Source organism: Diadema setosum, chromosome 19 (genome assembly GCF_964275005.1).
Source record: "Diadema setosum chromosome 19, eeDiaSeto1, whole genome shotgun sequence".
NCBI classification, from domain to species: domain Eukaryota; kingdom Metazoa; phylum Echinodermata; class Echinoidea; order Diadematoida; family Diadematidae; genus Diadema; species Diadema setosum.
Window position 1 is genome coordinate 5396869 of NC_092703.1, and position 27136 is coordinate 5424004.

The 27136-nt window shown below is 37.7% G+C and overlaps 1 protein-coding gene across 1 annotated transcript in view; it reads left to right on the forward strand.

Moving 5' to 3' along the window:
* Nucleotides 1-8568: 8568 nt before the first annotated feature.
* LOC140242624 (chloride intracellular channel protein 2-like) overlaps nucleotides 8569-27136 on the forward strand; it is a 34387-nt gene continuing 15819 nt past the window's right edge. The window contains exon 1 of the mRNA XM_072322378.1: nucleotides 8569-8970. Coding sequence (XP_072178479.1) covers nucleotides 8686-8970 — 285 coding nt within the window. The 5' untranslated portion in view covers nucleotides 8569-8685. The remainder of the gene's footprint in view (nucleotides 8971-27136) is intronic.

Genomic DNA, 27136 nt, shown 5'->3' on the forward strand with positions numbered 1-27136 from the left:
CTAAGCTGTGCTAACTGTTGATTGAATCTCAGTCTCGGTGCTAACTCTTTTTGATAACCACAGGCAGAAATTTGTCAATTTAGAGTTGCATATGAAAAAGCTCTGTACAACTAATCTTTGTTGATGTTTGACAGAGGGAAATTACTTCTTTTCCATGTTTCGTCTTCAGCATGGTTGTGTAACCTCTGAAAAATACTTTTGTACAAATGTGATTTTTTTTTTTTTTTTTAAGTTAAAGATGTGCAATATGAGATTTCTGGATTTACTGTTCCAGCATCTCAATCAAACTTGTAAATATGGTCATACTACTTCCATCCATTCCTTGACCGTTTTACTTGCAGCACTTCACTCTTCATATCTAGTATTGATATGACATTTCAATCAATCTTTCTTAAGGCAGTATGCGCTTTTTTCAATTTATGGCTTTTCTTCTATGAAATACATGTTATTTTGTCAAAGGAAGTGAGAGTGTATGTGCTTGTAATGACTTTTGGAAAGCAAAAGAACCTCGAATGAAATTACCTTTTTTTTTTCTTTTCATTTCAAACAATACTGCATCAATATGTCTTTCATTGAGTGCAAATGCAGTTGAATATGTTCCACATAGAATACTAAACTTTCTTCATAAAGCCATACATGTACATAGACATATCCATATGAAATCTTGCCAGTTTTCTCCAAATATGGTCCTCTGATACTCACTGTGATTTGCTGTGCAATTGGTGCACTACAGTGGACTCCTGTTATAACGAAGTCCTCGGGACTAGCAGTTTTTTTTTTTCGTTATAACAGAACAAATTAACAATAAAAAAACATATGGATAATGTTGCAGCCTCATATATTACTTCATTGTAACCAGAATTTTGTTACAATCGTGTTTGTTGTAACAGGAGTGCACTGTGCTGTAAAAAGAGGAATACTCACATGCATTTTAATTTTTTGAATTTCGTGAGAGTCAAGATTCGCACAATTAAAATGTACCTACAGAAAAGTTCTTGTCTACACTATAGGCATTGAATTCCAGTGGCAATTCGCAAAAATTTCATGTTGCAAAAAGGCCGTCGGCTCCAGTTAATGAAAATTTCATGCCGTGAATGTGTATCAGTACACAATATGCAGGTGAACCTTCATTGTATTTTTTGTTTCCATTTGGATATTGTAAGGTTAAATGTGTACAATGTATTAGGTCTCTCTCTCTCTCTCTCTCTACTATTCTTGTCTATTATACATCAAAAATGTATATAATTTTCCTCATGCATACTACTGTAAAACATGATATATTCGCGGCATGAACTTTTTGCAGATTGGAGCCAATGGCCTTATCCGCAGCATCAAAATTTTCATGAATTGCTACTGGCATTCAATGTAAGTGTAGACAAGAATTTTCATGCACATTTTAATTTAGCAGATCTTGGCTCTCACGAAATTCAAGATTAAAATGCACACGAACATTCCTTGTTTTACAGTATGAGCATACAGACATGATAGACACGAACATGAACAGACACGCACACACATACACGTAGTTCATCTGGCCCATGGAAAAATTAAAGCCATTGAAATGGTAGTTGTCAAGTATTTGGAGTCTTCCATGCACATGTGTGTGACCTCATCAGTTTGTGTGTGTGTGTGTGTGTGTGTGTGTGTGTGTGTGTGTGTGTGTGTGTGTGTGTGTTTGTGGTATTGGCGGTGTTAATACCTTTTAAACAATCCGAACCATATAGATCATGCGACAATAGGCCTATGCCGTTTAAAACCATCAACCCATTTCATATGTGTTTCGGGTTGACTCGGAACTTTAAATGAAAATTCATTTTAGGTTATGGCTGACTAGTAGCTGAGGAATGGAGATCAACCAAATAAACAGAACAATTGAATGTCCAAAAGGAAAAAAACAATAACAACTAAGTGATGAAATATTGACAGTTTAACACATCAAATTTTCCATAACAGAGGTGTGCAAAAACAGAAACTTATCTTTGAAATGCCATAACTTTCATATATTTAGACCAGTAATATAAGACTAGTTTTATTATGCGAGTTTGACTTACCCTTTAAAACATCTTGGCTAAGGAGAGGGCTTTCCCTTTAACTCTGAGCCCTATGTTGACTAATCAGTATAGTTTGACAGTATATATACACGCCTCCAAATTACTGGTGAATTGTGGAGTCGCAGCTGATAGAAATAATCCAAATTTCTAACTAAAATTCTTGTAAATTAAAAAAAAAAAAACTTTGAACGTGCTATATGGACAGTGAAAACAAAAAAGGCCTATATTTGGGTCGCATGTCATAAGAATGCTTTGATAATAAACCCACATACAAAAACACACAGGTACGTATTTATTCACGCATTTCCATTGAAAGGAATTACTTTCTAATGGAAATAAAACATGCTTTCTCGGCAATATACTGACTTATAATGTTTTATAAACACTCGGCATTCAGACTGTCCCCTTTGCGATGTTCGTTATTCCGAAGTTTCGTTAGTCCTAAAATAAAACGCGGTTCGTTATTCCAAAATTTTATTCTTTTTTTTTTTTTTCGGAAACACAAGTTCCATACACCTGCAGCTGGTTTTCGTTAATCCGAAAAAGAAGTACACTGTACAACGTTCGTTTATCTGAATATTTGTGGCGTTATTCCGAAGGTTGTTTTATACTCCGAAAATGAAAGAAGGTGCGTTATTTCAGGGGTTCGTTATTCCTAAGGTTTCTTAATCCGAAAATGAAAACAAACAAAACAAACAAAGAAAAATAAGTGTTTTATTTTATTCATTTTCGGAACTGCGGAATTTCGATATAACAAACCTTCAAATAACGCACTCAAACCTCGTTCCCCCCCCCCCCTTGAATGTAATGTTATAATATACACAATATCTAGTCATGCATGTGTAATTACATTTTCGTAATTATTATTAATCAATAAATACCATGATAAGTTTTATGTCACTGACCATTTTGAGGACTAATTCTTAAAAGAATGAGTCCCAGGTGCTATCTTTGTGATTCTGAAAGCTCCTAAATTTCTCTCGATAAGAACAGTAATGGATACGAGTTCCCGTTAAACTGGACTGACATAGAATAGAGGGGGGGGGGGGGGGACTCCTGCCTGTTTGCTGAAGAGTGTGGTGGAGTCGAATGTGCAGGCAGAGCTGATGAAATTACAGCTTAAAATAACACGTTTACTTAAATTTCTAAAGAACGCAGAAATAACTCCTGGTGCTCTGCAAATAATTCCATGGGGATAAATTTCGTCCGCTCGTGGCTCAAAGGAAACAAAATCCGATAGTCGTGAGTACATAAAGACCTATATGGATTGCGAAAGAAAATGTTAGAACAAAAATGAACACAATTCCATTAAAGGATACTTCTATCGAGAGCTACCGTATTTGTCAGAATATGGCTCTGTTATCTATAGGCACTACTTTCGTTTTAAAAAAAAAAATGCTTTTAAAGCACTGTTTCAGTCATCATAAATGTATCAAATTATTCATAAAACTAATATACAATCCAATTGAGCGATATTTTACAAATTTCTACTACTTTCGTTAAAAAAAAATGCTTTTAAAGCACTGTTTCAGTCGTCATAAATGTATCAAATTATTCATAAAACTAATATACAATCCAATTGAGCGATATTTTACAAATTTGTCAGAAATCTCATGCCATGAATCGTATTTTACAGACATGTAAGGTTTATCTATTGCTCATAAGATTATTATAAAAATAGTTATGCATGCAGAAAAGGCTAGCCTTCCCCAGCCCTATCGGTGAACTCTGGACTGTCCGTGGTACTTAAATACCCTAAAATGAACTATAACGGCACAATAAAAACTAATTGGCTGTGATTTTAACCGCCACCTCCTCTTCAAAATGGTCAACACACTCATTAATTACATTATACATCATGAAAGTCAACTGGAGACAAATCGGACAATCCGTTCAAAAGCTTTGAGTCTTTAAAGTTTTGATGCCGCTATATACAGTATAATCCGCTTGATGAAAATACATCATTTAAGTGCGACACATCGATAATAAACAAAAGATATATAAATACAGTATTTTGTTCATCTTTTCAAGCATAACAAGAGGACGTGACTTACCTCGTTCAGAAAGCAGGAGGACTATGTCAGGAATAAGTCAAAGGAATGTGTATTTTCATCAAAATGAAATTTCGTAGATTTCTCTCTCTATTTTTCATTTCTCATTCACCAATATTGATGCACAGAATCTTTAAAAATGCATAACTAATATTTAACGGATTGTCAGATTTTCGTTAACCTTAATCTGATGTGTTTTTACTAATGCTGCTGCATTCATTCAATGCACATGCCCTTTTTTGTTTCATTTCCTTCAATTTTTTCCGCGTAGATCAAAATCAAGAACAAAAACTGAGTTCAGAAACCAAGTCTCTCCTTCCAAACCTCTGAATGTATAACGCAAGAAGATCTAATCGACTTGGCATGTTTCAGGACTGAAGTGAAAAGCAAAAAAAAAAAAAAAAAAAAAAAAAAAAAAAAAAAAATTGGTTGCTTTAATGTAAAACTTAGAGGCTGTAGATCTTAGGTGCCCTTTAATGAAATGATCTTTAACATTTTGGTGTGTAACATGTATCTCCCCTGTGGAAAATTCTCCCATGTTATTTTACAAAATAATAATGATGTCATTTCTCAGAAGTATCGGCTTCCAGTGACCGATGAAATAAATAAATAAATAAATAAATAAAATCTTTAATTTTTGAAGTGGCGTGATAAATCAAATGACTGACATAATGGGCAATAAAGTTTTCTGTTGTTGATAAAGCTTTCCTTTTCTATTTTATCAGTGCTATCCATATCGAATGCCTTGACATATTATGATTCATACACACAAACTAAAAGTTTGAATGCCCCACGCCGACCACTAAAAGACAACTATAGTGATGGCGCTATTCACGGTTTGCGAGATGATCATGCCTGGGGAGCACTGAACTCTTGCTGGGGAGTCATGGATGAGATGTGAATCATGTTGGAATGAAGGTTATACGTTGTATTCGCAGTATTCACGATTTTTTGAAGATTTATTCTTGTTTCTTAACTTGCCATTAATTTTCTTCTTTCTTTATTCTTTTCTCCTTCCTCCACAGTTCCAACAATAAGATAAATCATTGATTGTAATTGATAATAATATTTAACTGTTAGTATGATTATTCTAAGCACTTCTCGATAAATGATTTCAAATTTCTCCTAAACTCGAAAGTAAGAAGAGAGATCTTTTATTTACGAAATCACACTTACTCTCCAAGACTCATATTATCATGAGAGGATGTGTAGACCCAAGCTATACTCTAAGGCAAATTTTATTTGTTATTTTGAATGTCTGTGACTCAAGCATAGGAGAGAATAAAGAGTTCTATGGAATTTTGAAGAGTATAATTTATAGAATACATTTCTTTAAAAAAAAAAGTCATTTAGGTTAGTATCATACACACACAATTCACAAACAAACAAACAAACAAACAAACAAACAAACAAACAAACAAACAAACAAACCCTCGTTAGTTCGATTAGCAAGGCGATGTTATAAATCTCCCGTTGATATGGGTTAGGTTCTATCCCGTCCTCGGTGAGATGCCGTTATGTCCGATCCCTTGCATTGTTATTGGTGAGAGACATTCATCACTTCCTTGGTGGTCAAGTAAAAAATTGCACAAACGCAATAAAAAAGTACTGGTAATAAAAACATTCCTGTAAACGTTTCAGCTATAACTCCCTAAAATGTAAAAAAACAAAAAAAAAAAACAACAAACAAACAAACCCAACAACAACAAAAACAACCAAGTTTTGATATTCATGCAGGATATCTTGCATTTCTTAACTCCTGAATGAAAAAAAAAATGATTAAGGGAATAGTGTGTAGTATACAAATTAAAGCAAATTGCTATATAAGATTGCTCAACGCGAGCTTTGGAAAACATGAAAAACCTAAAAACTTTGGCCCGATTATTTGATTTCACCATTTTAATCAAAGTCAATTTTGATAAAGAATCGGATGTCAATAATCCCATGGTGATGTCAATCGCCGTCACCACCAGAAAACTTTATAGAGCCTATAAAAAGTGTATATCCCAAAAAGATTATTATTCAGGTGCGAGTTTCTTCACTTTGTCTCCCTCTACATATTAAATTTGTTAAGATCGCAACTGCTGATCTGTAAATTAACAAACAATTCATGTCGGACATGTTTGTCAATTTACAGATCAGCAGTTACGATCTTAACAAATTTAATTTGTAGAGGGAGACAAAGTGAAGAACTTCGCACCTGAACCCTCAACCCTCTGAATAATATCTTTCTTACAAGAATATTATTCCTTGTAAACAAGTCGCCGGAAAACACTAGAGTCAAAAGGGGACCGAGCTTTCCATCCTGTAGCATAATCTTCGTCAGGGCAAAATGACAAACATGCAAAGGTTATAATTTTTATGAACTATACACAACGAGCACAGTATAGGGACACAGAACAATGAAATCAAAAGGGATGAGTTAGAAGTCAAAGGCAGGGAGCCAAACAGGTAAAACGGAAGGGGGATTATTAAAAGCAAGGGGGTGACAGAACAGACAAAAGGCAGAGGTAGGCCAGTGATGATCACAGGGACCGCATTATAGGGGGCAACTTGTGAAGAGAAAGATGAATAGTGCGCCAACATCAAGGAAAGTCGAAAACAAAGACTATACGAAAGTGCCCGTCTTATTGTATGCCAACCATTGAAATAATTGCTGCTAATTAGAGCAGAGGAAAAGCATTATAGGAAAGGCAAGTTTGCGCGAGATATACACCCGTCTCACCATAAAGCAATCTCAATACAAATGCGTTTGCTTGAATATCAAGTTGTATAGACTTCATGAAAGATTTTCGACCATATAAAAGATCGTGGAATTCCTAAATGCACCTGTTCTTTTTGTTTTTAGTCCACAATGCGGAATCTGATTAAACGGTGGGCTCCGACTGTAAAGAGATTATACTAAAGTGACTAGGAGATGGAGTCACACCGCGGTCTTATTCCCTTTGATCCCATGTTCGATGCCGCTACTCGATAAGATATCGGAAATATCATGTCAATTAAGCTAGCTGGATCTGCCCCAGACAACGGAAAACAATGGATTCACGTCTTATTGTATGTCTTTATGATGGTAATTACTTGTCACCACCCGTATACCCAATAAAGATGAGCGGTTTAATGGTAAATACACGGGGTGCGAGAATAGAAACTGCGCAAAATTGCTGAAATAAAGATCAAGACAATTACACATACGATCTATGACATGGGATTGTCCGGACATTAATCAGGGTTCCCACAGTCATGGAAAATCCTGGAAAAAATTTGTGGTCATGGAAAGTCAGGGAATTTGGAAAATTTGTGAAAAGTCATGGAAAAGTCATGGAATTGCATTTACCTCTTGGCTATGGCAGCTTTCCCGTTTGTCGTGTCTCGCAACTCTCATACTCTGTGATCGTATATACTCTGCTATTATAATTGGTGTTCATGATTTCCATTTTTCCCAGTTTTGTGACATCCCAAATTCTACATAACTCCCGGGACAGATGTACATGTCATGAGTAAGAGAGTGGGTGGAACGGATGGCTGTGAGGGGAGGTGGAGGCCATCATAACGCGTCTGATTTTGGAAACCGTGCCAGAAAGGAAGTCATGGAAAGCAGCAATTTAGTCATGGAAAAGTCATGGAATTCTGTTTTCAAATTTCTGTGGGAACCCTGTTAATCTGACAAGTGAAGATTATGATGTGTCGGAAATAATCGGAAAGATGACAAATTTTAAACACTTTAACAGCACACAACTCAGAGTCACACTTCTGTACATATTTTTTTTTTTTTTTTTTTACGAGATTGACTTTTGTTTTATAATTATTGATAGATATCAAAATACTGCCCTACATTAATGTTGGGGTTATGAATCTGAAGAATATAGAGTTGGCGGTATATATCGCAGCCCGATCACCAAAACCAGAAATGCACAGAAATGCCAGAATAGCAAACTGACAGCCATTTGAAAAATGTTGGTAGTCAGTTGGAGCCTAGATTATATTGGTAATCTCTAGGCTAGGGTTGGACGTCTCTTTAACCTCTTTTCATCCACTTTGGTATCTACTAGAAAAATCTGGTAGTAATAGTATTCGAGTTTACACCAAAGACGTTCTAAACTTTTCTGGTGTAAAACTCAGCCCCTCAGGCGAGATTACAATTGTACCTCGAACGGGCGTGTGCATGGTTGCGTACGCGTATTCTAGCCCTTTCCATTGCTTTCTGTCCGTTGATTGGCTTCAATAACTGCTTCGATGTAGTGTGTCGAAGGGGCGCAGGTGCTTTCATCAAGCTACTTTCTTTGCGTGCATGCGTACGTGTCGTCGTATGTAATGATCCTCGTTGTAGGGTGCGTGGGATATGAAGTGTAATCCACTCGCCTACACTCACATTGTGTACGACCCACCTCTGCAGCTCTTCCACATCATTCCAAACGTAAACGTGAAACCTCGCCGTCTCGTAGCGCCGTCGATCGAGCCTTCCATTGCGTTACGTTATCTCGTATAGTACTACGCGACGGAGGCAGCAGAAACAGCGTTTCAATTCAAGGGCTTGTGGGGGAGCCACCTTTTCGTGGATAACTTTAACGGAATAAGTCACCATCATGAACGGTGAGGACGTTGAAAACCTCGATAGTTTGAAAATCGAGGACGGACACCAAGATGAACAGACAAACGGAGCCCCAACGGAAAATTCGGAGGATGCTAGTGTAGAAGAGCAAGCACCTGAAGCAGAGCCAGAGCCAGCAGAGCAGGTGGAAGAGGTGGAGCAAGAGGCAGATCCAGAACCTCAACCAGAAGAGCCGCAATCAGAACCTCAGCAGACAACGGAGCCAGAGGAAGAAGAAGAAGACGAATCGACAGATCAACCCATCACATTGTACATCAAGGTATGAAGTACAAACTAATGTCAATGTCACACAAGTTCCACAATGTAATTTAGATGGTACATATAAATATAAAGGTCCTAGCATACAGTAGCAAGTGTAAATTTACTCATGTAAATAATGCCCTAGAGCATCTACTTTGTAGGAACACCACACCACAATTCAGTCCGCCGGGAAACCGCTCTTAACGGGGGCTCCTGCTCATGGACATGGATCCGTCCACCTCATGAGCACTCACTCTGGCCATGCTTATGAGGCCCCTGTTCAATTCTCATCCATCTCAGCTCACATCTGACATGTTGTAAGTCGCCCATATTTCGATCACAACGCCGTCCAAAATTTGACCACCTGCTAACGTTACATGTAAATTAGATTTTGACTGTTAGAAACCTATTTACAATAGATCTATGTCCTTAAAATTAAATTCTACATATACATAGGGGCCTACATGGCAATAGGGCGCAATGGCACTGGAGGTCGAACCTTGGTGTGTGTGCCAATAAACTGTCACAAGTTCGCACAGTGATACTGATAGTTTGTTACACACACATGTCCACTCTCCATGATAAAAAGGAGAAAATGTTTGGGTCCCCCCAAATTCTGTCTGTGCTTTTTGACAAAAATCAGGTTTTAATCAACCGCCAATACCAATGTATATATTGTACAGCAACCCATCAAAACATGGGTGCCAGCAGGTTTGCTGAATGCAGGGCTGCCGCACCTATTAGTATCGGCCGGATGCAACCCGAATTTTTTTTTTTTTTTTTTTTTTTTTTTTTTTTTGCGGCTCTCACCTCTCCACGCACGGATCAACCCAATGAAAGTGAAGTCTGACATCATTTTACAAATATTCTTAAAGAGAAAAATAAACCCAGAACTAGAATATCTAACCTGATGTGATGATCTTGTGTATACTATACATTCCAAATTACTTTTCCACACTGATGGAGTAGAGTGTATTTTGTAATATTTTATTATGGATCCATGACTGTATACGGTAACAACAACATGTTGATGGATGGGCATGGGGTTGGGGATCCATCTAACATATTAACAGTGTGTAGTTTACACTGAAAACAAGGGTGCAGTGAAGGGAAACATGGGTGTGGTGGCTCTCAGCGAGTTTTGTATATCTCTCTCTCTCTCGCTCTCTCTTTTAATAAAGAAGTTGGCCTACATTGTACAATGTATGTTGTAGAGTCAAATTTTTTGCCCAATAAAGAGCAGAGTTTTCCATCTAACACTTTGGAACACAGAGTTCAGTATTTCTTTCAGCGGTATTAAATCTCCCCTGTCATATATGTTGGCATGTACTGCATTGTATCAGTCATAAATGTTGACAGTACTAGTAATAAATGTTGGTATAATGCACTGTGATATTTCATAGAAATGACATTTGATTGCAATGAGCTTTGGCATTGCATCACTTGATTCTCTCCAACACTGAGCAAGTGACTTCCTCTGTTTAAACAATATACTGTAGATGTACAGTATGAATCATTTTTGTCATTTTACAGTAGGCCTACAACTGTAGTCCTCCACGTACTATACAGTAACACTGTACAAACTGTACTTGAAATGTGAATAACTATGGACTTCAACTAATACCGTATTTCATTCTGTTATCATGCAAAATGGTTTGAACTGTTTAATAGTTTAATGTCATGTTGCATGTCATCATACTTCTTTGACATACAGTAGTGTAAAAGTATAAAATTGGATCAGTCAATATCAATATATGGTATTCCAATTGAAAAAAAAAAAACTACAAAGGTCTGAAAACTTGTACTGTATTTAATTTGCACCTTACCATAATAACGATTCTAAAACCTTATGGCAGTCAGTGTCTGCTGGGGAGGGGGAAGGAAAGGGAGACAGGGGGGGGGGGCAGTAAAGCACTGGTATTGGAGGCAGTGATCAACATACAGATGTCTGGATGCTCTGAAATAAAGATGATGTTATAATATGAGTATTTTTGTTTTAACTACACATGAGCCCTATATTTGAAAGTTTTACTGTCTGCAATTGTTTCATACTGACGTCTCTACTTAGCTTAGCCCACAAATTGTAAATCACATGAATGAGATTTTTATAGTGGTCACAATGTACTGCAAGTACTGCATACAAGAAGTCAGCAGTCTAGACAATGAACAATCAAACTAAACAGTGCAAGTACTGATTTTTTTGGTCATTGTACAATGGTATACAAATGTACTGTACAGTATGTACATTGTAGCACTTACCTTACAGTGTAGTGTAGGCCTACAGTTGTACGTAATATTAAATGACCATCACTATAATAGCAGACTTGGAGTTTTTTATACAAAATATAACTGTAAAAAGAATTGTTTCTTGCCATTGTCACAAGTGCAGAAGATACATTAAATGTATCTATAGACTCCTTTGCTCTTGCTATGAAATGTTTGGTATACACTTGTACATCATGCATACAATGCACGGGTATACATACCAGGTTGTACAGACTCATCAGTGTGGGAAATAAGTAATTTGCACTGTACATGTACCTGTACAACTGTACAGTGGTCTTAGACTTTAATTGTTGAATTGAAATCATTCATTCCTTTTGACCCAGTTTAATCACAAGTTGTACAAGTCATGAGCATTACAAGACTACTGTCTTTCCAGAAGCCCAACAAGACAGGTGAATACAGGTGAAAATGAGGGAGCAATTGAACTGTACATTGTAGGCCCTACACACTTCACATGCTGTAGAAAGATTTTGAGTTAACAATGATTTGGTGTCACTTGCAAGTAATTTTACAAATCAATGCTAATTGCCAGCTACATTGTATTCTGTACAAATACAATACATACAAGATAGGCCTATATCCCAACATGTATTAGTACAAGTGTGTGCACTAGTGTTCATACTAATGCGTACAATTTCTGTAGGTTGCTGCATGTAAACTACCAAAGGTATTTAAATGATTCAGTACAATTTTATATACTGTAGATGTGACATATATCTCTACCTGAAGTCTGCAAGCAATCAGTCTAATTTTATCACACTGTAGCAAGTCACAGCAGTGAGGTGGACACCTCCCTGGTCACAGTATCTTTTATGTGATCTGACCATAGGGGAGGGGGGCTTCTGTTTGCTCAGGACTTCAAATCAGGACATTGTATTGACAGGTCAAAGGTTCTCCTCACATAAATCATGGAATCGGCACAGCCTTTATGCCCCCTCAGGGCCATTCTGTAAACAGCAGGAGCAAAGATCTGACCTGGCCTTTCAACAGCACTGAGACAAAAAATAAACTGAACTGTCTCTTCTGGGTGAAAAGAGAGAAAATACTAGTTACGTTCAGAAGGGAGCCCTTAACCTCGAAGTTACGAAACTTCGAGGTTAGAGCTTGTAGTTAGGGACCGTGAAGACGCACTCGTAGTTAGCAAACCTCGAGGTTTGCTCGATGTTTCGAGCCACAAGAAATCTTATGGTTAGCGCTCTAACCACGAGCCGCGGGCGGTCCCCACTCGTAGTTAAGCACCGTGTGGACACAAAAAACAACGAACTCGAAGTTAAGAGTGACCTCGCCGTAAACTCCAGCCCCCACAATTTCCCTCTGCTTCCGGGTCAACCTCCCAAACGTACACCACAAATACACTACACGTGAAAAACATATGACGCGCGACACAACAACATCATCTTTTCTTCCCATACGCTTGATCTCTGAAACTGAACACGTCGAACTCGCTACTCTTCTCCGACGCTAAAAAAAAAAAAAAAAAAAATTCGACGAATATCTTCATAAAGGCATAAAGTCATCAGTGCAGTGCTATCTCTGCATACCATGACAGAGAAAAAGAGTACCAGTAAGCTAGTCCGACAGGGTTGGACTAACTAAAGAATAAATAGACGCCTTGTTAGCAGTGTGGCTGGTTTTGTGGTTTTAACATCGAGTGGGACCCACTCGTAGTTACGGGGGGGGGGGGGGGGGGGGGGCAGAAGCTTAACCTCGAGGTTTCGTAACCTCGAGGTTAAGATTCGTCGTGTGGACACACGTCGTAGTTAGGGGGCAAGAGCTAAACCTCGAGGTTTCCTAACCTGGAGGTTAGGGCCTGCCGTCTGAACGTAACTATTGTTTAGTCCTTGAAACAAACATGCTCCCAGTTGTAGTGTGTCTATTTGAACTATTCACTGTCCAGATAACCTTTCTGTGGAGCCATGGTACTGATTCTTTCAGTGCCTCCAGTATCAAATCATGCATTCATGGGTGTACTACAAAACCTACGCTGCATTTTACAGTAGATGCTTGTTGCTTTTTCAAACAATGGTGAATATAGTTTTAATCAAAGACGCTTAACTGAAAAGACAAAAAATTGCGCGCTAATCCTGTACAAAACAAATGGACAGCGCGCGGTCCTCAAGCGTATTACGCACATCACCTGAGACGCGCTGTCTTGACACTTGATAAACAACACCAGCGGCTTCAGGGACAGCGCGTCTCAGGTGATGTGCTGTCTTTGCCTGAGACGCGCTGTCTTTGAAGATGTTGTTGTTTATCAAGCGTCTTCGATTGTGAGATTATGTAGTTGCCAAATTTTTACCTCCATGAAATAATCCTTATTACTTTAAAACCACGTTCTTCAAAATAATCCCCTTAATCGAAAAAAAGCTACGACTATAATTTTTTTAATATCTTTTTAAAATAATAAAAATACCACTACCTTTGGAAGTGAATGATGTTCCTACAGTTGTACAAGGTGTTGTAGGTGTACTGAGTTTGTACTTACAGCTGTAGCTCTCTTTTGTATCGTCATGTAGGGTAGCCATTTTGTGTCCATTTTTATCGCGCGCCTTCCTATCTTGTTATCTACTATCTTTAGTTTTAATATAGATCCACTATGCAATTATACATGCCTACAAATTGTACTTATTATACTACGGTGTACACATTGTATAGCTAAAGTTTTGCTTTTTAAACTTCTATGATATACAGCACAAAGAAAGAAATTATTACAATGTCTGTGAACACATCCGGTATCGCATGATAATACATGCAGTGTAGGCCTAAAAGTAGCATGTACAGATTGTATGTACTGAAGAGTAGAAACTGAAAGGATGTACATGAAGTGATGAAAACCTCTTTCAAGAATCATATTTTCATATTTGTGTGAAAGATACAGTATTAATACAGATCATACAGAGATCACATAATTTGTACAGTATGTTGTGCAATAATATATTTATTACTTGGTAAACCCTGACCTTCATATCTTGCACAGATCTTTAATAGGCAAAAGTCTTGTTTTTGTATTCCTTTTCAGATCTGACATTCTTTCCACCCCAGCACCGTATGGTAGGAAGCCAAGGGACATGTGATTATACTAGTGCGAGCTTGTTAGGTGATTACAATGTCATTGATTTACCATGGCAACTAATGCTTTTCAATATCACAGAGTTGTGACGTGATGGTATCTATTCATTCATAGAAAACACTGCTTGTTAAGATTGTACTTTCGACCTTACCAGCTGTAAAGAGAGTCTACCTACAGGTATAAACGTTCTGAAGAGTAGGGCCTACAGGCCCTATAAACGTGTTGTACGTATTGTACATTTATAGGTACAGGTGTACTGACCAGATGTTTAGTTACACCCATTCAAGGTCCTGTTTATCTTTTAGGAGCAGTGATTTAAAAAATGTTCAAGATATCACTTTTGATGCATATAGGTCAATTGTGCATCAAAAAATATCCTACCTTACAATTTTTGCTATAAAGCCTAAAATGAAATTTTCTCATTAAACCATAACTGTAGACGGTTTGGTCGGAAACATTTTTATTTAGGAGTACACTGTATTGTTCACATTTTGTATATTGAACAATACTTAACATCAATTATACTTGTAATTTTTTTACATTGGTTGTTTCTACCCCTACAGCAGTAACTCACATTTTAGAACTACAACTGTATTTTGAGGCACTAATGCTGGGTTTTTGCTTTATCTGTAAATGGTAAATTATGCCTTTAAAACTGAGCATTTGAGAGCATGCAACTGTTTCAATATGTTACATGTGGATCATTTGCATTTATATTTTTAATTAAAACATTTTTTTTTTTAACTTAGTACATTTATTCTACCACAATTTCATCACTACTTTGTAAGATCTTTAAAACAGCAAAGCTGAATAGAAAGTACATGTACTGTATGTAATTCATTTTGACCCCATAAAGATCATTGACTACCGATTTTCAAGTTAATTTCAATACTTCTATACTTCTATACATATAAATTTCTGTGAGTTTTATGAATACTTTTTACAGATATCAGGTTCACAAGCTCCATTTCATTTTTTAACAATTTTCAAAGACTGTAAGTGCACAAACCATGCATGTAGAGGATGTGCACATTGTACACTGCATTCATACTATAAATGGCATGCTCATTGTTGTACAGTGTGCATGCGTGGAGTATAGCTTGATTATTCTAAAAAGCGTAATTGTACAAATTGTTTTCAAAACCAATGTGCAAGGTCACATTCCAAGTCCCTTTTATGGTCTGACTGCAGAATGATTCAGCAGCCAAATATTGATTTTGACAATTACAATGATGATCATACTGTACAAACTGTTTTAGTTTACAGCACTAGCTTTGACAGTTAAAAAGTTCAATAATGCACACAATGGTCTGTATTAAAGAATAATCAAGGATGCTTTTTCTTGTATACATGGAATTTGCTAAACAAAGATTATTTCTGACAGCCAGAGAGCTTGTGTAAGGATTTTCCGGCTGTAGGAAGACAACTACAGTACATTGCCTACTCTTGTAGTACTTACAAACTAGATTCTGAGTATAAAAATGTACAACATATTTTGTACATCATACATTTACACAGTGTAGGAACAGATGTGATAGATGTATAACATTGTTATTGGGTCTTTAGGGAAAAATGTCCATAAAATTTCTTTGGCCTGTCGTCATTGTACCAATCTATGCTCTACATTGACATAGTACCAGTACCAACTACATGACATGCCAACTGTACATTTGTAGCTGAATGCATACAGTGTGCAAAAACTAACGACTGAAAGATGTTTCAAGTGCTGGATATTTGCATTCCTCAAGTGTCACCTCTCTATTAAATTGCATCACACCTGTATACTCATAGTGCAGAGATTGTCAGAATACTCATGAATTAAACATACTTTAAATTCAGTATAGTACCATTGGTAGGCCTATACAGTATAAATTGTAATCATGCGGGGAGACATTGATGTACACAAGTGCACTGTATTATACTCATTTGTTTTCATTTTTTTGAGATATACAAAGAGATGCTTGGTGGTACAAAACTTCAAAATTGCGTTATACAAATACATACTGCTACTGAACGTTTTTCGACGTGCACTCTTCGGAGTAGAAACCGCACGTATGAAACAGGAAGCGCGAACATAACAATATAAGCAAAACGAGCAAACCATTCAAGCGAAACAGTGCGTACGCTGATTGGCTAAAGTAAACATGAGTCAGAATCAAAAGAGTGCCAATGTGCGTATAAACTCCTTTTGCCTGCATAGAATAGGACTGGTCAGCTGAATGAATGTAGCCTCAAGCATACGCAGGTGAGCGTCGCTCCGGGCTCTACTGACTATGCGAAACTGTGATGAGGTGAAATGCTCAGCGCATGTGCGACTAGTCAGTAAGTGCTGAGTGATAGCAGATGAAGGGTTACCAGTGGTGACTGCACTGTCAGCGGGGCGTTTACACTGGCGCGAGGGCTGTGCGCGATCAACTAGCTGCTTGTTATGTACTTGTATGTGTGCTGGCACATGTTGTTTGATGCGGTCCGCAAGTCGCTGTGATGTGCGCCCTATGTACCGTGCTTCACAACGGCACTTAAATTCATAAACAACGTTATTCATTTGTGTGATAGGGATAGCATCCTTGCGTACTGCGGACCACTCGTGGTTCAACAGCATAGTAAGTTGAACAAACAGCCTGCTTGAGTTGCTGCTCAAACTTTTGAGAGAGTTTACCTTTCCACGGAAGTTTAAGGTACACGGGACGTTTGTGGGGTCCAAATTGCTTGGGCGGAGCGTTGAGCTTGCGCAATATGTTTACCTCGATGACGTTATCAGGGTAACCATTCTCATGTAGGATCTGGCGTATGCGGTCAATTTCAGTAGAAAGATGACAAGGCGAGCAGATTCGCTGCGCACGTTCAACTAGCACGTTAATTAGACCAATCTTATATCCGGTGGGACTGAATGAATCCCAGCGCGTGTATTGACCAGTAATAGCTCCTTGGTTATACGATAGATGGTAGTTTGGTAAAACAACTAGAAGACTTCTCCACCAGAACATCAAGAAACGGAAGCGCGCCTTCCCGCTCCTTCTCAAGAGTAAGCTTTTTGATATACCATATTACCGTACACGATGTAGGCGTACTGTAAAAGTGGATATTTTCGCGCACTAATTTTTCGTGCTCGGCCGGTCAAGAAAAGTTTTGCGTGTTTTTAATTCCGCAGAATCAAGACATCATCTATGGCAAGCAAAAATATTTGTGTGCTTTTACGCAAAATGCGCGAAAATTTCAACACTGCGAAAATTTTCACTTTCATAGTAGACCAACATGCACATGTAATGGCTAATGCTTCTATTTATCACCCATGTGCCCAGAAAGAGATACTATGTAAAAATGATTCATCAATGTCAAAAAGTTCTGTTTTATGTTTTTTAATAGTCATAGCTGTGGTATACATGTAGGCCTATTGTTAAGGGAAAAAAAGAAAAATTTGAAGAAGGTGCAGTATACCACATTGAGAGAAATGGGCGTTTGCCTTTTCAAAACTTGTCACATCAAAACTTGTTACTATCAGTATCGCTGATAAGGACATGAACTTTAGCCCCTGGTATGTCGTTTAGTCTTTTGGTAAAAGATAATGCAGACCCTACTTTCCGTTATAAAGCTTTTGCTGTTCATTCTACAATTGTATCAAAATACAGGGTAAATGTCTGAATAAGTCTGACTGTGCTTATTTTGAAATGCTAAATTAAAAGAAACCATGAAAACAAATACAGTGTATGTCATTTCCCCCCTCCATCTCTGTATCAATAAAGAGATGAGATAAATAATGACATGATAAGCAACATACATTGTACATTTTGTAGGAGGGGGTAGGGAGCAACTTTGACATACATTGTAGAGCTGACTAGAATGTTCCCTTTTTCTCTTTGTATAAAAAAGGGTGATTACATTGTACATAAATACAACTGTAGATTGTCTACATTCCAATAGATGCTCAGCAATATTTCAAGTGGAGTGTTCAGGACTTTTGTTTGCACACTCAGAACATTCGCCATCATTAAATACGCATCATAATACTTTTATCTTTATAAGTTTATGAGATCTGTGCTCATTCATTGACTACTGTAGTTTCCTGCAATGAGGGATCGTGTGATATCATTGACACAAGGGGCTGCTCTACAAGTACATTGTACTCTCCCAATAGATTCCAAGCAATGTTCTCTGTTGCATGAAAAATGGGGTAAAATGAAGAGCAAACAACACTCTAGTCACATTCTCTTGCAACAACAATTTCACATTCTTGGCTGCCAGGCATACAGCATACTAGGTTTTCTTGTCTATTTTGAGCACCGAGGTCAGATGAAAGGTTGAACTCTTGTTAAACACGATTGTACAGAATCCACCCTGCAAGGAAGGAATCGAGACAAGGCATTGCCACATGAACTCCCTCTAGATTGAGATGAGCCATGAGGGTAGAGTCTTCATGTGCCCTTTTACTACTATTACTAAAAGCAACCGGACACCATTGATACTTCAGCCAATCAGGCCCTGATATCAACCCATTGCTATAAATGGAAACTGGTTGTACTGCATACAGGTGTAGCAAACCTTGAAAATTACAATATCTTGGAGGCAATATGGTGAAAAATCAGAAAAGGGGTATCAAAGTAAAATTCTAGTCCACTTAAAGATGTATGAAAAGGTGACATCATAGAATACAATTTTGTATGCTGTATCAAGCCACATTTATACAAAGTGTACTTTGTATTCACAAATAATTGTTTTGAGCATTTTTCTGAAAACAGTTGTCCTCACTGTTGTCATTAAAGTCTGCTTTAATAAAAAAGAATGGCTTTTCACTCACAAACAAGATCTGTATTAATCAGTAGACACAGTACAAACCAGTTGTGTACAGCATTCTCTTTGAACTCCAGAGCCCCCAGTTTCATGTGCGGCCTGTGTTTTGTATTGTACCGAGGTCTGGATGAAAGCTAATAAACCTATTAATTATGTGTGTTTCAGCAGAAGAGATACAATGTAGTACTGTGAATGTGGATTACTTTGCCAGGTGGAAATTTAACACATTTTGCAAAAATAATTATGTCACAAAAATATTGAACTACTGTAAAAGTTAAAATTTTTGCAGTGTTGAAATTTTTGCGGTGCTGAAATTTTCGCGCATTTCACGCAACCAGAAACTAGCACGAAAATGAAAGCATGTGAATATTTTTGCTGGCCATACGTTTATGTGCATGATGTCTTGATGACGCGGAATTTAAATCACACGAAACTGTTCTTACTTGGCCATGTGCGAAAAAATAGTCGCACGAAAATATCCACTTTTACAGTACTAAAGGGATACCTTGATGCTACTGTATGAATGTGCAAAAGCCCTTTTCATGATATCTTGAGCAAGCAAATTTCACTGATACTGGCACAGTGTGAAAAAGTAATTACGTAGGCCTACATGGAAAAGGTGCTACTTAGTATTAAAAATGGTGGCCACCTCTCCCCGTCCATCATGGTGTATTGTGTCTGACAGGATCAAGAAATTTTATGAAGTGTATCAGTCATAAATTTTAATGTTGTTTTAAATTTTGGAGATAGAGAAAGACAGGGTGTTCAGACGCAAAAAAAAAAATTATACTAGAACGGTATAGCTATACCAAAACGGTATAGCTATGCGATGAATTTATACATCTGAACGCTGACTAACGAAACGACGTATAACGAAACGACAGTCAGAGCATCGTTTTGAACTAGAGCTTGATAACGAATCAGCATTCCATCATGTTGTGTGTCTGAACGTGTGGCGACCATAGAACGGTATAACTGGGCGGTGCTTAAAGTTAATGGGAGCGCGCAGGAAAGGTGACCTTATACCGGTCACTCGTGACCATAACAGCATGCGCGTTTAGAAACTGCACATCTTTACCACGTTTTCCAGAACGGTCGAGATTAGCGTCTGAATGGTGTGTCGGATATACGATGATTCTTTATTCGTCGTTTCTTTATCAAATTTTGGTATAAACTGGCTTGCGTGTGAACAGGGGGAGGGAGACAGAGACAGAGATTGAGGGGAGAGATAAAGCGTTGTTATGGACTACATCTTTACGCACAACCTGTGGGTTGGGCAAATTTTCATGAGGGAATGATTTCTCAACAAACAGCTTGTAGTTTCAGACCAATCATTTCAGTGTGTGCAATTGTTTCCACATTTCCCAAAATAGTGTGCACTGTGTGGATATCAACAAGGGAGGAGATTGATTTAGAAATATGCCAGCTATTTTGTAGCTTCAGGCTGGTGAAGATGTGTCATCCTTTCAGCATCACTCGGTCAATAGTTGGGGTCTGGCTAAAAGTCTTGGGGCGCGATACTAAATTTTTTTCTCTGGTGGCCAGTTCGGACCACTAAAAACTGTATATTATTTTTGACATTTTGATTGCGTGAAAATGATACAGTGTGGGCCTACATTGTATGTGGTGGCCCAAAACTGCTCTATAAAGCAAACATAACAATCCATTTTTAATCTCGTTTGCCCCATCGGGCCACCAAAGATAACCTTCGTTGTAATCTGGTGGCCCAACATCAAAGTTTAGTGGCACTAGGTCATCACTCATGTCGAGCCATAAGTCTCCATTTTACTCTTTACATTTTAGCTTTGTGAAGGAGAATCTACAGTGTACTTTATGTTGCAAGGAACTGATCGTTCAAAATATTTGATGAATGACAAATTTTGCTATGGACTGTCTAAACTGAGCCAAAGAATGCATTACAGTATTTGAAAATAATTTGCTCTTCAGATTGGTCTTGAAGAAAGATTTGGAAAAATTGTGCAGAGACTTTGCTAGCGCATACAGTAGGAATTTTATGATGGAGATGGTATGTGTATTTCACATATTTGCAAGTTTATATTGTAGACTATGCTATGCAAAGTAAATCAAGGCTTTAAAGATTATGTTTAATACCATGGTATTTATGATGCTCATTAACTGTACCATATTTGCATTTTGCTGTGGTTCATAAGTATTTATAAATTCATTGTTTGGTAACAAAATATTAGCTCCAAACAGCGACACGCCCAGGCATGCAAATTTTCTATCTGCCTTCACTTTATTGACAGAATTTGTGTACACTGTACTCCAGTCAATGTACTGAAGGTGGAATACAAGTTCTGGTGCCAAATCATTTATCAACTGGGAGCTGTATATACATCATAAATGCAAAACATTATGAATAAAAATCACAGAATTTTACAGTCACATACGTAGAATGATATGTTTTCAGTATAGAAAGTTCATCTACGTTTCTGCAAAATCAATTTCATGTTCCTGTGTGTAGCTTGTGTACAGTAGGGCCTATATCAACATTCTCTTTTTTAGGTGATCCGAGTATCCTCTCGGATCACCTTCTGTATCTGTACTGATTCTTTATTCTTCTTTCTTTATTTCTTTATTTCTCCGCAAAAGTTGTGCAAGAGTTAGCTCAGAAAGTGCATTGCCTATCAATGTCAAACTTATACCATATATGTATCATGTCGCAAAGACGACAGCGCAAGTAAAATCATAGTGATCAGTCGACCGTGACGTCACTATGACGTCATTATATGAAAACACATTTTCATGCATATCTCATAAATGGAATGGAATTTTTTAATGTAAATTACGTCACATATATTTCAAGTCAAGCGGGTTCTACTCATTTTCTCAAAAATTCATATTTATCTTAAAACGCGCGCGTACGCGCGCGTTGAAATATTTGTATGCTCAAATCGAGCTCAAAATTTTTTTGCACACGTTTCAGATCATTTGGAGCATTTTTTTAAAAATTGAAAAAATTGGACGGACGCGTACGCGCGCGCACATATTCGCACGCACAGCTAGTATGCAATAGAAATTTTCAGTTTTTTTACACGGATGGGATGTCCAAAATGTCAAGGAATATTTCTACCAAGTTTCAAGTCGATCCGACTCAATATGACGTCATACGGGCCCGTCAAACTCAAAATTCCGCGCGTGCGTCAATGGGGATACACAGTGCAACTATGCCAAACAACCGCCAATTTTAAATCGGATTTTACTCGTCAGGATGGACGGTGACCCCCCATTTTCTTGACATATTCTGAAAGCTGATGAGTTGTACATGTTATTTCATGGGTTGGCTATGCTTACAAAATGATTAAAAGATATCAAATTTCTTAATAAAGTCAAAAAAGTAAATTTTCAAAATGACGTCATCAAATTCCAAGTTTACTCGAGCGTATCTCACTTATCCTTTGCCATTTTTCACCCAAATTTCAATATGTTGTAGCTTATGAAATGTTCTTTCATAAATGTAAAAACACAATTTTGATTTAATGACGGCATCACCTCGTAAAAATGGATTGAAAGTAACCTTGTCAACTTTGACCAGTTTACGTGTAATCTCTATGGCAGTGCAGTTTTTCTGGAAATGAAAATTGACATTACTATCTTTATCGAGCACTAGCTCACTTATGCTTCGGTGAATTTCTACAAGATTTTGATATGTTGTAGCTGAGACTTTGGGCTATCGTAAGCGTGTCCTTCGTTTTTTCATACGATGTCGGGATCACGTCAAAAAACTTGGTTGAAATTAAAGTTTATCTTCGATGTATTGAAATATTTCTTTCTTTTTGCAACTTTATATGCAATAACTCAAGAAAAACATACCCTATCACCACCATATTTTGCACATGTTTAGTTCATGTCACGAACATTATTTCATAAAATAACAACTACTTGATCAGACGCCATCTTGGGTATGTAAATTAGGGTCAAAGGTCATAAATATTTCATCCTGTATCTTGGTGAATACATGTCCTATCTTTCCCATATTTTGCACACGTAAAGACCATGTTACAAGGATAATTTCACAAAATAACTACTTCTTGCTCAGATGCCATCTTGTCTATGCAAAGTTGGGTCAAAGGTCATATGTACTTCTTTCTTTATCTTCGTTATGACGTGGTATCTCTATGGGAGGGAATTTTTTTAAATGTGAAAATTGACATGATTGTCTTTATCGAGCACTAGCTCACTTACCCTTCGGTGAATTTCTCCTCGATTTTAATATGTTGTAGCTGAGACTGTGCGCTATCGAATGTGTGCCTTCCATTCTTCATACAATGTCGGAATCATGTTAAAAAACTTGGTTGAAATTAAAGCTTATCTTCGATGTATTGAGATATTTCTATGTTTCTGCAACTTTCTTTGCAATAACTCAAGAAAAACAGCCCCTATCACTCCAATATTTTGCACATGTTTAGTTCATGTCACGTACATTATTTCATAAAATAACAACTACTTGATCGGACAACATCTTGGGTATGTAAATTAGGGTCAAAGGTCACAAATGTTTCATCCTGTATCTTGGTGAATACATGTCTTATCTTTCCCATATTTTGCACACGCAAAGATCATGTTACAAGAATCATTTCACAAAATAACCACTTTTTGCTCAGATGCCATCTAGGTTGTGCAAAGTGGGGTCAAAGGTCATATGTACTTGTTGTTGTATCTTCGTTATAGTGTATACAGATTTGGTACCAAAGATAGCAGATATGACTCCCTTTTCTAAATGAGAATCCAAACATCACACGGCCAATGTCTCTGACCACAGATGAAACCTGCATGGTCATGCCTATTGCGATCAGGACTTGAATCATTGATTAAAAAAAAAGATCGGATCACCTTAATTTGTCAGTGATGACAAATTACAATCTCTAGTCTTTCTTTTTTTTTTTTGATCAGTGACTACAGTGTACAATGACCTGCTTGTCATTGTATGTGCTGCTGAACACTCGTCTCATGTTTCTACAAGGTCTCATGTATCAATTGCTTGACGGGATATCAGGTTCCATGCTACATGTACGAAGTAGTTGGCAATGATGGCATTCACAGATAACCAATGCTTTAACATGACAGATCAACAGTATGTCTGGCATCTTCAAAATATATTTCTTTCACACATCTAGTAGGACATCAAAACAGATTATTCAGATAATTCAGATACAATGTAGATAATGCATTTATGGTTGACAACGTAAAGGAGTAACATGCTCCATCTGCACCCTACAATGTGTACCTCCCCCCCCCCAAAAAAAAAAAAAAAAAAAAAAAAAAAAAAAAAAAAAAAAAAAAAAAAAAAAAACTCAAACAAACAAACAAACATACAAACAAAACAAAAAATGAAACTGTACATTTTGTACAGGATGAATTTGCTTGACTTGTCAATAGCTCTCATCATTTTGTTTGTATCATTAGTATACACTATAAAAAGATAGTTTGCTGTTTCTCTGTGTTTGGCCTATTGATATCACTGTATATAATTCCCTCAAAGATGAGAGAGATACATTGCATTGAGGGGATATTGAATTGAAGGAAGTGACCACATTTCAGGGGCAGATCCAGGAATTCCATAAAGAGGGGGCGCTTTTACAAAATGAAAGGGGGGCACACACACCCCTGCCCCCATTTTTTCTTTTTATTTCTTTTGTTTCAACAAAAAAAAAATAAAGGGGCGGGGGCGCCCCGTGCGCTCCCCCCTGGATCCGCCCCTGCATACAAGGTATTTTCCTTTTTAGACAGAAAATTAAATAAAAATTCTGTTTCAGTTGATATTGGCCTCCACTGTGATGAAGGATTTGTGATGACAATTCTTGCTCAAGAAGCTCAGTGACATTTATTCGAGCCCTGGTGCTGGTAGCAATTGTCCATCTATTGTGTTCTCTTGACAAAAGATCGTATGAAGTTTAGTTTAGTTTTTTCAATTAGTTTTTTTTTTTTGATTGTTTTGTTTTGTTGTGTTTTTTTTTTTTTTTTAGTTTAGTTTAGTTTGTTTGTTTGTTTGTTTGTTTGTTTTGTTTTGTTTTGTTTTTTTTTTTTTTTGGGGGGGGGGGAGTTGTGTTATGGCTTAAGCCAAGGCTCATGAATGACACCTTGATATAAAATATTAAAGTGTTCATGAAGGCAGAGGGGGACTTTACAAATGGTGCCAGTGTTATGATTTGGTGTTGTACAGTGTACATGTACATGTAGGGAGTACACTGTACATGCTACAAGTGTATACAATGCTAGTAATGGTTTCAACTGTTTTTCCTTTCCACATACACATCCCCATATGGTCAAGCCGCCTGTATGACAGGCTCTGTTTTAATAGAAAGTTTAGGTGTGGGACTGAATGGCCCTATACCACGGTACACAGAAAGTCCCTTTTCAGGTGTACACAGCATTCCAATGCAATTGCTCTTCACCACATCAGATGGGCGTGCACCCAGTTTCAGAGTGCGTGTACTTTTCCTAGTCTCCTAATTCAGACCCTTGATCTGTAAATATGTTCCCTTTTGTAACTTCTGCTGTACAACTGCATGAATGAGCAAACATACACGTAGAAGACCGCAAAGCAGTGCTGATAGCATAATACAAAACAATGTTTATTGGACTATCTGGATATGAGATTTTAGAGGGCAGAATTCCATGTGTCTTTGATTAATGTTGCGATCTCCGTGGAGTACAAACATGATGACAGTTATGTTTGTATTGTTTGCCTATGATCTGCATTCTTTCTTGACTGAAAACCACAGCTCTTGGGTATCCAGCTGATGTAATCACTGTGTACTGACTCATTGGGAAAGAAGAAAAGAAATGAAAGAGAATGTTCCATTGTGTTAAATCAATTAAGGAAATGAGTATTAAATGTAGGCAAAAACAAAAAATGAAGTTGTATTGCCACTGTTGGAGACCCAATACTGGAAAAAGGTGAAAGGGGCTGGTATATGAGACTGTACCACCCACCACCATTGCGTATGCAGGGGAGGGTCATACAAAAGATGAAGCCAAGTATGACTGGAGCACCCTCCCCTGCCACAAACCCTGGCAGGGCTGACAAAGTGCTATTGTGTTGTGTTTGTAGGTCCGGCTTTATGCAAGTCGAGTCGTCCTATTCAGGGGGCTTTTGGAGTGGGGTCAGGTATGCAAGATAGAATCAGCATCTCGGCTTCAGTTTATCATGGGCTCACTCTGCCACGGCATGACAACACACTTTTTTTACATACACAGTTTATACAGGGTTCTCGCCAGGAATTTCTTCATGCTTGTCGGCATTTATGCGCGCTTTTCTGGGGGTGGGTACGGGAGGGGGGTTCCCCCTCCCGCGCGAAGCGCGGAAGCCTTCGCTAATGCTCAATACAACACAGATAAATCGCCGCTAAAATGCCACTAAATGCGACATTCTCACGGAGATGTAATGAACGTTGTGAGGGGCATATTCTCACAGAAACAATGCAGAAACTCCATACCTTATGTTAGCGGCAGTTCCTAAATAATACCGGTAAATGAAAGAGAAGTAGGTGCCGATGGTGGAGGTTCCGATTTCTTTTAGGCCTTTCCTGTTTCACTGTTGCAATAATTAGCCGTCTCTGCATCGCAACAACGCGCGCCGTGTTGCTTTCTCGCCGTCTGCTCGACCACGTGGTAGGCCTATTGCATGCAGATGCGCGAGAAGCGATCGAGAACTTTCGGGACATCGTTGCACTTTCCTTTCTGGGTATACTGCGGTAGTTTGGCCGTGACATCAAAGAGATATCGTACAATTTTAAATGTAATGATGGTCATTATTCCGAAGGTTTGTTTAATCATAAAATGAAACGATTCATTACTGAGTACTTCGAAGGTTTGTAATCGAAAACAACAACAACATCAAAGGTCGGTACTACAGATGAATGTTCAAAATAAAACTGATTTCGTTCGAAGATTAACAAGCATTTTTTCTTTATTTTCCGATCAACGAACCTTCAGAAAGGAATCTATCATCTATTATCGTTATTGTTTCAGAATAAAAAACCTTCAGAATAAGAAAACACCGTTTTGGGGCCGTTGT